The sequence below is a fragment of the Oncorhynchus mykiss genome, chromosome 17, assembly GCF_057628025.1.
Source record: "Oncorhynchus mykiss isolate SJ-2025 chromosome 17, ASM5762802v1, whole genome shotgun sequence".
In the NCBI taxonomy this organism is placed as follows: Eukaryota; Metazoa; Chordata; class Actinopteri; order Salmoniformes; family Salmonidae; genus Oncorhynchus; species Oncorhynchus mykiss.
Window position 1 is genome coordinate 8,228,029 of NC_143038.1, and position 13,639 is coordinate 8,241,667.

Below are 13,639 nucleotides of genomic sequence, written 5' to 3' on the forward strand. Positions count from 1 at the left end.
TATGGAAAATGATATAGCGAGTTTAATTTGGTTGAATACATTTTTATCTTGTGACGTATGAAAATTCCTTTTATTAGGCTACATCATGCAACGTCATGTCAGCTTGCAAGAATAATTCTCACTCGTCACTCCATATTATGTCAACATTCTTTGTTAATTCACTATGTGGGGAATCGTAGATGACTTATTTCTTGATACAATGTCTCTTGTTTTGATGTGTTTCGACTCGTTTCACATCTACGTTTATGGCAAAAAATTGCTAGTGGGATCAAAAAAAGATTTAGTCAGCCACCAATTGCGCAAGTTCTCCCACTTAAAAAAATGAGAGAGGCCTGTAATTTTCATCATAGGTACACTTCAACTATGACAGACAAAATGAGAAAAAAATATCCAGAAAATCACATTGTAGGATTTTTAATGAATTTATTGGCAAAATATGGTGGAAAATAAGTATTTGGTCACCTACAAACAAGTAAGATTTCTGGCTCTCACAGACCTGTAACTTCTTCTTTAAGAGGCTCCTCTGTCCTCCACTCGTTACCTTTATTAATGGCACCTGTTTGAACTTGTTATCAGTATAAAAGACACCTGTCCACAACCTCAAACAGTCACACTCCAAACTCCACTATGGCCAAGACCAAATAGCTGTCAAAGGACACTAGAAACACAATTGTAGACCTGCACCAGGCTGGGAAGACTGAATCTGCAATAGGTAAGCAGCTTGGTTTGAAGAAATCAACTGTGGGAGCAATTATTAGGAAATGGAAGACCTACAAGACCACTGATAATCTCCCTCGATTTGGGGCTCCACGCAAGATCTCACCCCGTGGGGTCAAAATGATCACAAGAACGGTGAGCAAAAATCCCAGAACCACACGGGGGGCCTAGTGAATGACCTGCAGAGAGCTGGGACCAAAGTAACAAAGCATACCATCAGTAACACACTACGCCGCCAGGGACTCATCCTGCAGTGCCAGACGTGTCCCCCTGCTTAAGCCAGTACATGTCCAGGCCCGTCTGAAGTTTGCTAGAGAGCATTTGGATGATCCAGAAGAAGATTGGGAGAATGTCATATGGTCAGATGAAACCAAAATATAACTTTTTGGTAAAAACTCAACTTGTCGTGTTTGGAGTTCAAAGAATGCTAGGTTGCATCCAAAGAACACCATACCTACTGTGAAGCATGGGGGTGGAAACATCATGCTCTGGGGCTGTTTTTCTGCAAAGGGACCAGGACGACTGATCCGTGTACAGGAAAGAATGAATGTATTGTGTATTGTATTGTGAGATTTTGAGTGAAAACCATCTTTTTAAGTGGGAGAACTTGCACAATTGGTGGCTGACTAAATACTTTTTTGCCCCACTGTAAGCCTCTCTACCAGACAAATTCAATGCATCTTATGCACTTTTCTACTAAAAACAACACTGAGCCATTCACAAGGGCCCCTGCTGTCAAAGAGGGCTGGGTGTTCTCGCTCTCTGAGGCCAATGTAAGGTTTTTTAATCTGGTCAACACTCGCAATGCCGGAAGTATTCCAGGGTGAGTACTCAGAGCATGCACAGCCCAGCTGGCAGTGTAGGAGTGGCTTTGGGACAAGTCTCTGAATGTCCTTGAGTTGCCCAACCAGAGCCAGGACTTGAACCCGATCGAACATCTCTGGAGAGACCTGAAAATAGCTGCGCAGTGACACTCCCTATCCAACCTGACAGAGCTTGAGTGGATCTACAGAGAAGATTGGGATAAACTCCCCAAATACAGGTGTGCCAAGCTTGTTGCGTCATACCCAAGAAGACTCCAGGCTGTAATCTAAATACTTATGTAAATGCAAATGCCTCAAAACATCACTGCTCTAGAGGAGATCTGCATGGAGGAATGGGCCAAAATACAAGCAACAGTGTGTGAAGACTTATAGAAAACGTTTGACCTCTGTAAATGCCAACAAAGGGTATATAACAAAGTATTGAGAAACTTTTGTTATTGACCAAATACTTATTTTCCACCATAATTTGCAAATAAATTCATTAAAAATCCTACAATGTGGTTTTCTGGAGAAAAAAAAATTCTCATTTTGTCTGTCATAGTTGAAGTGTACCTATGATGAAAATTACAGGCCTCTCATCTTTTTAAGTGGGAGAACTTGCACAATTGGTGACTGACTAAATACTTTTTTGCCACACTGTACATTAAAACTCAGTTTTTCACAATTCCTGACATTTAATCCTAGTAAAAATGCCCTGTCTTTTGTCAGTTAGGATCACCGCTTTGATGTCCTTTGTTTTAAATTAATTATTATATACACTGCTCAAAAAAATAAAGGGAACACTTAAACAACACAATGTAACTCCAAGTCAATCACACTTCTGTGAAATCAAACTGTCCACTTAGGAAGCAACACTGATTGACAATAAATTTCACATGCTGTTGTGCAAATGGAATAGACAACAGGTGGAAATTATAGGCAATTAGCAAGACACCCGCAATAAAGGAGTGGTTCTGCAGGTGGTGACCACAGACCACTTCTCAGTTCCTATGCTTCCTGGCTGATGTTTTGGTCACTTTTGAATGCTGGCGGTTCTTTGTGCAAGGAGGAGCAGGAGGAGCACTGCCAGAGCCCTGCAAAAGACCTCCAGCAGGCCACAAATGTGAATGTGTCTGCTCAAACGGTCAGAAACAGACTCCATGAGGGTGGCATGAGGGCCCGATTGGATTCAGGTCTGGGGAACGGGCGGGCCAGTCCATAGCATGAATGCCTTCCTCTTGCAGGAACTGCTGACACACTCCAGCCACATGAGGTCTAGCATTGTCTTGCATTAGGAAGAACCCAGGCCAACCGCACCAGCATATGGTCTCACAAGGGGTCTGAGGATCTCATCTCGGTACCTAATGGCAGTCAGGCTACCTCTGGCGAGCACATGGAGGGCTGTGCGGCCCCCCAAAGAAATGCCACCCCACACCATGACTGACCCACCGCCAAACCGGTCATGCTGGAGGATGTTGCAGGCAGCAGAAGGTTCTCCACGGCGTCTCCAGACTCTGTCACGTCTGTCACATGTGCTCAGTGTGAACCTGCTTTCATCTGTGAAGAGCACAGTGACGAATTTGCCAATCTTGGTGTTCTCTGGCAAATGCCGAACGTCCTGCATGATGTTGGGCTGTAAGCACAACCCCCACCTGTGGACGTCGGGCCCTCATACCACCCTCATGGAGTCTGTTTCTGACCGTTTGAGCAGACACATGCACATTTGTGGCCTGCTGGAGGGTAATTTTGCATGGCTCTGGCAGTGCTCCTCCTGCTCCTCCTTTTACAAAGACGGAGGTGTGGTCCTGCTGCTGGGTTGTTGCCCTCCTACGGCCTCCTCCACATCTCCTGATGTACTGGCCTGTCTCCTGGTAGCGCCTCCATGCTCTGGACACTACGCTGACAGACACAGCAAACCTTCTTGCCACAGCTCGCATTGATGTGCCATCCTGGATGAGCTGCACTACCTGAGCCACTTGTGTGGGTTGTAGACTCCGTCTCATGCTACCACTAGAGTGAAAGCACCGCCAGCATTCAAAAGTGACCAAAACATCAGCCAGGAAGCATAGGAACTGAGAAGTGGTCTGTGGTCACCACCTGCAGAACCACTCCTTTATTGGGGGTGTCTTGCTAATTGCCTATAATTTCCACCTGTTGTCTATTCCATTTGCACAACAGCATGGGAAATGTATTGTCAATCAGTGTTGCTTCCTAAGTGGACAGTTTGATTTCACAGATTGACTTGGAGTTACATTGTGTTGTTTAAGTGTTCCATTTATTTTTTTGAGCAGTGTATATATATATATATTTGCATTCAAGTTGAGCTGCATCACTCAAGCTTGTAAACGTCTTTGGTGAAATAAAAATTAAACTGAGGCCTACATTTTGCAATGTACAACTTATTATAATTATTTTCCGGCCCCACACAAACATCGCCCCGCAGCTGAGCCTATTTGCCTACCCCTGACGTATGTGTTAATACAGTCCAAGTATGTTTATATCAACTGTGTGAAAAGTGTGGTGAAGCAGCCGTCGTTTGTGAGACTTTACGTCTCTATTCTTAGCTGTTGTTTTCCTGTTAATTCTGTTGTCTTGCAAACATGGCCTGTACACCTTTTCTTATTCTAGGTTGAAGATACCCATTAACTTCAACCTATATGTAAATAAGGACATACAACTCTCCTTCCGTGGCCTCCAATTGCTCTTAAATACAAGTAAAACTAAATGCATGCTCTTCAACCGATTGCTACCTGCACCTACCCGCCTGTCCAACATCACTACTCTGGACGGCTCTGACTTAGAATACGTGGACAACTACAAATACTTAGGTGTCTGGTTAGACTGTAAACTCTCCTTCCAGACCCATATCAAACATCTCAATTCCAAAGTTAAATTTAGAATTGGCTTCCTATTTCGCAACAAAGCATCCTTCACTCATGCTGCCAAACATACCCTTGTAAAACTGACCATCCTACCAATCCTTGACTTTGGCGATGTCATTTACAAAATAGCCTCCAATACCCTACTCAACAAATGGGATGCAGTCTATCACAGTGCAATCCGTTTTGTCACCAAAGCCCCATATACTACCCACCATTGCGACCTGTACACTCTCGTTGGCTGGCCCTCGCTTCATACTCGTCGCCAAACCCACTGGCTCCATGTCATCTACAAGACCCTGCTAGGTAAAGCAGTTGGTGACAGCACCAACTGTCAGAGCAGCTCACAGATTACTGCACCTGTACATAGCCCACCTATAATTTAGCCCAAACAACTACCTCTTTCCCAACTGTATTTAATTGATTTATTTATTTTGCTCCTTTGCACCCCATTATTTTTATTTCTACTTTGCACATTCTTCCATTGCAAAACTACCATTCCAGTGTTTTACTTGCTATATTGTATTTACCTTGCCACCATGGCCTTTTTTGTCTTTACCTCCCTTCTCATCTCATTTGCTCACATTGTATATAGACTTGTTTATACTGTATTATTGACTGTATGTTTGTTTTACTCCATGTGTAACTCTGTGTCGTTGTATCTGTCGAACTGCTTTGCTTTATCTTGGCCAGGTCGCAATTGTAAATGAGAACTTGTTCTCAACTTGTCTACCTGGTTAAATAAAGGTGAAATAAATACAGAAATAAAAGGAGGTGAGAAACTTAAAAGGCAGGTTTGTTATTTAGAATGCACTGGGTAAGGTAGGAGGAGATACTTGGATCAGGTGTTCCATCCGGTAAGAGGACAGGAAAGATAGGAATCCAGTTGGAGAGTTTGTGCTCCCATTTCCTTTCCACTTTCAAGGCATGGAAGAAAAACTATACAAATATTTCCCATTCCTCTGAATATACAGTACACCTGCACAAACCTTTTAAAATGGTGATGAGGCCAGGCTAAGGCTGCCTCCTCACACAGGTATAAGATGTGTTTAAAGTTTACAGTGATAGATGCTCTGCTGTGGCCTCTCCCTTGTAAACCAGAAAAGATGTGACTGTCATTTTGCAGACAGTAACCGAAACTGTAGTTGTTAAATGTATGTTCACTAGAGGGCAGCAAAACCATGATAATGTAGGCCTATATGGGGTATGAGGAGATGCCATTTGCTACGTCTGAGAGCATCAAATCCATGAGGCATTGTGGGTAAATGGTGACTCACTGACTGATCTGCAAATATTGATGAGTAATTATTTAAGATTTGTAGATCAGTCCTTCGGCAGTCGCCAACAATGTCGAACAAGCCCAATGGTCGCATTCCCCCGCTCTGACGTTGCTTGAATTAACCAATGGATGCATGCCTCGTCATCAATTGTCATCAAGACAAATTGCTAACAGAAGCCTACACACTGGGCACACACTGGTTGAATCAACGTTGTTCCACTTATTTCAATGAAATGACGTTGATCCAAAGTTGAATAGACGTCTGTGCCCAGTGGGTATTTTGTCACAGCCTTTTGTTTTAAACATTCGGCAGCTGTTTTACGTTTAAAACCAGCAGCCTAATCAAATTTGATTGGCTGCTTGAGGCCTGTATAGCATTTTGTTTTGGACAATCAGGCGGCAGATAGGTCAATATCATTCATATTAAAAAAAGGACTACCAGAGGAGGCTGGTGGGAGGAGCTATAGGAGGACGGGCTAACTGTAATGCCTGGAATGGAATAAGTGGAATGGTATCAAACACAAACATATGGAAACCACATTTGACTCTGTTCCATAAACTCCATTCCAGCCACTAAAATGAGTTGGAGTCAGAGTTGGAACTAACCATATTAAATGAATAAGTACTGTACTTCATCAAGGTAAGTTATTTCAGCAAGGTAAGTTTATTTTAGGCTTCACAAGAGGAGCCCAAATCATGTCTTAACCTAAAGTTAGTGTGGATTTAGCCATTATCATGACTCCAATTCAATTGCACTACATTTGGGTCATTGGATGACCCCTTTAGCTTTGTCAGGGAAATGCCCCGACTCTTAGACGCTGCCCAAATCCTCTATCTAATCGCAAATACACCTCGCCTTCGAAACACGTTTGGAAACATTTGTAACTTAACTTTAATATGAATGACAACATTTTTCAACCACAAAATATGCACTTACTGCATACATTACACAGTATAGCAAAGTTGCAGCCAGCTGTGTTTTGATTAACACCTGCTTCTGACCGGAAATATGGAATGGAAGGGTCCAATGGAAATGTGAGTGCACAGTGAGAGGATGTGTCATTCCATGGCTGAAGGCTGTTACAGCTGGGTGCAACTTTCTAAACTGCTTACAGTAAGAGTATATTTTGATTCTTACTCGCTGGTACAAAAGTTCAGTTCCAAAAGTTTCCAAAACCGTATTGCGAGCTAGGATTATGAACGTTTCTAAACGTTAAAACAGAGTGTTGGGATTGTAGTTCACATAGAGCCAGTTGTGGTCCATACTTTCAGCTGACAACCCAAAAGGCTATAAGCCCCCTTTGGTTCTTGAGAGCTAGTGTGGATATAGATAAGGCTCAGACAATAGGAGCTCACCTGCCTATTTCAAGTGAAATGTGAAACTTAAGCTATAAGTATAAAATATTAAGCGAGTGACTAATCTCATCCATATCAAATTCTAATATTTCATGTGCTATAATAAAAAGTTGAGCTAAAGTTTTTGTCAGTGGCCTAAAGATATGATAACACATTATATTTTTTGGGGAAATCAATTTCAGCGAGACAAAGGCCAACATTTTTAGGTCTATGCCCTCACTGAATTAGTTTCATTATTGCTACAACTTTACTGAACAAAAATATAAACGCAACATGTAAAGCTTTGGTCCCATGTTTCATGAGTTGAAATAAAATATCCCAGAATTGTTCCATACCCTCAAAAAGCTTATTTATCTAAAATGTCGTGTACAAATTTGTTTACATCCCTGTTAGGGAACATTTCTCCTTTGCCAAGATAATCCATCCACCTGACAGGTGTGGCACATAAAGAAGCTGATTAAACAGCATGATCATTACACAGGTGCACCTTGTGCTGGAGACAATAAAAGGCCACTAAAGTGCAGTTTTGTCACAAAATAATGCCACAGATGTCTCTAGTTTTGAGGCAGCATGCCATTTAAAAAAATATTTGTTATTTATTTTACCCCTTTTTCTCCCCAATTTCGTGGTATCCAATTGTTTAGTAGCTACTATATTGTCTCATCGCTACAACTCCCGTACGGGCTCGGGAGAGACGAAGGTTGAAAGTCATGCGTCCTCCGATACACAACCCAACCAAGCCGCACTGTCATTAGAGCCTATATTTTAACACAGAGCAGTACAGGTCAGTCACCTCTATTCCATTTCTCTCCTTTTTATTGAGACTCTCTCCTTTTATTTATTTGATCTTTCTGTCTCTTGCATTTTTCGTCTCTCCCCTCTGACCAGTGTGTGTATGCAGACTGAGTGTTCTCCATCTAGAGGAGAGCCTCCTGGACTTCTCTAGCCATTAAGGCCTCTGTCTGTCCCATTATGCTTCATCCCTTTGTCCTTCTCCTTCCTGCTCTCTATGGCCGTGATGTGCTGGCCCTCTCTAGGCTGTGCTCTATTAATACACATAGTGGTTTGTGTGTGTCACAGCATACCTCTGCCTCACTGGCTTATCACTGGCCCATTTCAGACCCCATCTGTGCTTCCCACTCGTTCCCAACGTACAGGACGTGCGCCTGGGATCAGAGAATCGGAATATAACACATGCTGATGCCACAGTGTTTTTTGTGTGTGTGTGTTCCATTCATTTCAGTTTTGTCAGTGATGTGTACGTCGTGGAACTTAAAGCTTTCCACGTCCTACACTGCGGCCCCGAAGCTGGTTGAGAGAATGCCAAGAGTGTGCAAAGCTGTCATCAAGGCAAAGGATGGCTACTTTGAAGAATCAGCACTTTTTTGGTTACTACATCATTCCATATGTGTTATTTCATAGTTTTGATGTCTTCCCTATTATTGTACAATGTAGAAAATAGTCCAAATAAATATAAACCCTACAAACAGTCGGTGTGTCAACTTTTGACTGGTACTGTATGTGATGTATAGACATTATGGTCAGTGTCTGGATAGTAAATATCTGTAGAATATGTGGATATAATGGCATATTCAAGGAATGAAGGGAAGGATTTCAATTGTTGTATTTTATTATTACAATCTTGAAACAGAGTAAAATGATCATTTTTAGAGAGAATATTCTGCCTTCTTTCATGTTCTAAGATTTAAACTGTTTTAATAAGTTTAACTCAAGCAACCAAAAGCAGGAAACCCACAACAAGAAACATTTATGTAATTTCTGTACAAAGAATGTCTGTTGTTCCCCCCCCCCCCATCATTAAGTATTATAGAAGTGGATAAAGTACCTAAAGACTACTTTTTTTTAGCCCGGTGACAGTACAGGGAAGTAGCAAAACAATTCACAGTGGACAACGAAAACAAGTTTCTTATTGGACACGGTCTGGTGGTCCCTCTACATCGGCTTTCATTTGGTCCCTTGTGAATACAACCCTGGATTGATTGAACTGAAGTTAGACATGTGACACTGAACAGAAGCAACATGTCCACTAGAGGGAATTCTCTCCTCTCATTCAAATTCTGATGCAAAGCCTGATAAGAGGTATGAGCTGAGTTTGATTAACATTGAGAAAAATCGACATCTGGAAGGTGAATAACATGAACACAACATGATGTAACTTTGATATGTTTTTTTAACATGCCTGTTGTAATGTGAATGCAGTGAAGTTCATTTACAGTTGGATATGTTGTTGTGGTTCTATAACAATACAATCCATCTAAACTCTCCACTCACCATATTTCATGTCCAACACACTAACACAATAAACCATTGAAATTATAATAACATATATAGAGAATTTGATTCAGTAAAGAAATCTAAATTAGATTGTGTAAAGTGTTCAGTAATACAGAGATTCTTAACCAGGGGTACTAGGAACCATGGAGGTACTTGGCCTATCCACAGCAGGAACTTAAGACTCATGATTAGACCATAGGTTTACTGGTAAATTGCACGAGGGGGTACTTCGGGGGTACTCCGGGCAGAGCAAAATTCAGTTGGTGGTACAGTAACCGCAAAAGGTTGGAATTGACTGCAGTAATACATGAAGGTGTGGTTGACTGTGAGGGACTGTAATGTCAGATGTATCGTATTTCCTGTTCTTTATAAGTAGATGTCAGACAGAGACAGACAGCAGTACACAGCCAGATGTGGTGATATGATGCCACTGCTGAGGTGTTTGCTGTTGTTCTACTTCTCATTCAATGAATTGACCACAGCAGCAGGTAAGGCAAGCTGTTTCTTCCCACCAATCAAGGTTGATTCTGTATTACGTCATCAGTATGGTACATATTTACATATACTTTGAATCTAACAACCATGGTTTCACTTTCTTCCCTGTCTTTTCTTTAGAAGCCATTCTCTGGGTGAATACGGGGGAGAAGTTTACCATGAAATGCTCCACCACTCTAAAAGACCAGGAAGGAATGTACCTGTATGTTGGGCTGGACAGGGACAGGGAGGTGCTGTATTACTACCAGCGTGACTCCAAGCTGACCCCCAGGAAACGCTACTGGGACAGAGTGAAGACTGAGGGACCTGTGGACCAACTGACCATCACCATCAGTAACCTGACCATAGAGGACACAGGTGTCTACTGGTGTGTTTACACAAAATTCAATGAAGCCACATATGAAAATGACATCAACCAAGGAAGAGGCTCCACTCTGGTCGTGGTGAATGGTAGATGTATGTTTTACTCTTCTCATGAATGAACAGTCAATTTCACATGTAGAAAACATTTGTGTAATCTAGAATTCAGACGGGTGTTTCTCAGTCTTTGGTTCATGAACTGGCAGCGGTCCCTGCAGTGTTTCAGACCAATTTAGTCAACTCTCAAGTGTTAGTTTCAATCTAAACAACCAGAGCCTGCAGGTCTCGATACCAAAAAGTTTAGAAATTGTCTTTCAGTGGCTTTTCTTTTGTACAATTCTGTCTCCGATAGTTATTTTGTGTGAGTGCCGCAGCATACTGATTCGATTTTCCCATCTGGTGATGTCTTCCATAGACGATGCCCTCCAGCTGCCATGCTCCACAGCTACTGCAGTAACACTGACCCCCTTTCACCCAGTCAACGAGAAGCCATGCCCATCCGGCGTGGAAAGCATCATCATCATCATCATCATCACCAGCATCTTGACCACCCTGATATGTGCCGTCATCTTCCTCGTCTGGGTCGCTCCACTGGTGAGTGTGCTGAAGGTTGCCCAGGTGATGGGTCAATGACGCATATCTGTCAAAACATTGTCCTTTTTTAACAAGTTGTCCTGTCCTAATAAACACGTTCAATGCATATTACCAGTACGCAGATCTACATTTTGTTCTAAACTCTCAAAACACAATGTCGTCCAAGAATAATTAAAGTGGTTGAATTAGACAATGTAGTTGATTTCTTGTAGCGATCAGAAGATATGAATGAAGCAACATTCCTGTTTCACAGGTGAAGAGGTGCTGTAACCAGGGAGGATACACAGCACAGGTCTTTCCTGACTCAGTCTATGAAGACATGGCCCGGAATCACATTTATCCACCAGGCACACAGCAGGTAGAATCATACCCCTATTCTGTGTCTACCAAAGGAGGAAGTAGGACCACTGTGTAGCTTCTTCAAATGCTTTTTCTGAATATTGCTTCTTTACTTTCTCAGAATTGACAAACCTGTTCTGCTGTTTTTCGCAGTTCTAGCCTCAATGCAAGTCTTATTGGTAAATTGTTTGTATGTGTGTGCGTCATACCATGCTTATGTGTGTGAATAAAATCTCTATATGGATAGTATTCATATTTCAACAAAAGAGGGAACATCCAGTGTTATATTCCAGTTCTATTCAACTATATTCTTACGGGGGCCAGATGTAAAAAAAAAGTTCATTGCAGGGGGGCCGGACATTTCCCACACACACCAGTAAAGCACTTTTCTTCTAATGAAATGTTGCTAAAAGTAGTTAGGGAAGAAGTGGAAAGTGCTCGATCAACGTGAGTCGAGGTGCAACCAAACAATGTGGTCCTCATTGAAAAGAAACCGGCTCAATGCTTGCTCCCCATTTGAACTATTGAAAGAGTCTTTAAAGTAATTAGGTGATTTGAAAATCATCTGACAACTAAAGCATCTCAATAAATAACAGACAGCAACCATAGTGCTTTTCATTTCGGCACTGAACGTCGGAGTTTGGTGCCGATCTTTTGTGAATGTTCAGAATTGATCAGGGGGCCAGTCTAAATTACTGAACGGTTCGGATCTGGCCCGCTGCCGCCAGTTGAATATCCTTGTTTTAGTCCATAAGGTGCACAGTTGATAGCGATGGAGGCCTCCCTATAATTTTTTTCAATAGATCAGGTAATAAGATTTATATTGCTGTTTTTATTTTAGTGTTTTTAGGTCACTGGACCACTCATCAAGCTGTTCCTGTGCATGTTGTCTGCACACAAAGTCAAAAGAGCTTCAATGTTAAAATGAGAACATTTTGTTAAGACTTTTATTATATTTTATCATAGGTACAAATATTTTAGCTGCCTAAACTTTCAGGTACATTAGGATATAAGCAATTTTTATAATTACATTTGATTAATCTATGGTTTTAGTTGAGATAGCTAGTAGGTTAAACCATAATGGTCTGAGTACATTGTTTTCATGCTGGTACGGAGTAACGAGTGCGTCTTGTGGTTGGAAAAACTATTTTTACCAAGTGACATAGTATTTGTTTTACACTACGAGTCACTGTTTTTTTAAACTTATTTTTCAACTTCCTAACAGCTATTTTCACTTTAAATAGCTGTAAATGTGTTTTGCATTTTTTTTAAAGGAAGAAAAATATTCTCACCATTTTCCATTTGAATCAAAATATTGATACATCATTGATAGTCATGTGATATTCCACTTGTGTATGTCATGTTTATGTTGTATTTGTGTATGTGTTTCTGGCATGCATTGGTGATGTAAAGCTACATTGCTTACAGTATCAATCGAGGAAAAGTTCAGACAGGAAACCAGAGTATTTGTATCTGCTGATATTGAACCAATTAGATTCACTCTACCGTAATATGGCGGTCTATTTAGTTAACCAGGTAATGCACATCATTTCATGATGTCTGCTGCACGCAAGCTATGCACTGGTGTTCTTGGTGACATGCGATGCTGTAACATGCGGTACTCACCCTGCACGTCTGCTTTCTGACCACCCACCCCAGACTCCACCTGTTTGGGCACTGCTTTTGTTTCAGTCAGGGAGATTGGTATAGCATACTTGGCTCTCTGTTTGTTATTATGTTATCATTATGCATGCTCTGGCAGTGAGCTACCCCGAAGGAGCAGAGCCTAACGCCAAGAGTAAAGTATTGACTGTATTGTAGTCTTTTTCTAATAAATGGTTAAACAAATATGTGACGTTTCCGGTCTGAATCACTTTTAATGTCCAATTAACGTTTCAGTATACATGAGCAGCATCATTAAGTTGTTTTTGACACTACATTCTACAATCATATCCATAAGTCAAGTACAATATAAATGTCAAACAGACCCATGTAAGCCAGACCTCAGTGTGCTGCTGGTGACAGTGATTTCTGATGTGGTGGCAGCAGACACACGCAAAACCATATCCAACATCCCAGGGAAACACAGTGCTTCCGCTTAACACGCCCACCATTTTCAGAAACCAACCACAGTGAGTGAATACCTCAATTCCAAGGCCCTCCACAACAACCAAACACACACAGCATGACCTGCATGACATATGAATATGGAACATAGGCTGTATCCCTATTCTCACACTCTACGACTTTGTCTTTGTGTAAATCTCATTCTTAAATCAGAATGCGCAAGGTCTAAGTGGTACTCTCTTCTGATTTAAAAATGTCTTTAAAAAATTGTGCATGTTTTATAACAGCATAGTATGAAAATGCACATACAGAATGTTTATTTTCGGCAAAATTGAGTTTTTATTTTGGGGTTATTTAAATACAATGATATAATTGTCCATGGTGATATTTCAGTTGGTGGTAGCAACTGGTAAAACAGTTGTCGTCCTCTCTGGAGATCCCAGAGGAACACGGTA

At 41.4% G+C, this 13,639-nt stretch overlaps 1 protein-coding gene across 2 annotated transcripts; it reads left to right on the forward strand.

Moving 5' to 3' along the window:
• The first annotated feature begins 9,645 nt into the window (after positions 1-9,645).
• LOC110493562 (uncharacterized) lies at positions 9,646-12,965 on the forward strand. 2 transcript variants are annotated; one of them, XM_090204654.1, is made up of 4 exons: positions 9,646-9,817; positions 9,945-10,274; positions 10,600-10,778; positions 11,032-12,965. In XM_090204654.1, exons 1-4 carry the CDS (start codon positions 9,706-9,708, stop codon positions 11,191-11,193), a joined length of 783 nt encoding a protein of 260 aa, XP_090060780.1. In that variant the 5' UTR covers positions 9,646-9,705; the 3' UTR covers positions 11,194-12,965. The 2 variants fall into 2 exon arrangements, with proteins under 2 accessions (XP_090060780.1, XP_021423584.3); XM_021567909.3 differs by having other exon boundaries at positions 9,649-9,817; positions 9,945-10,280.
• Positions 12,966-13,639: the final 674 nt, after the last annotated feature.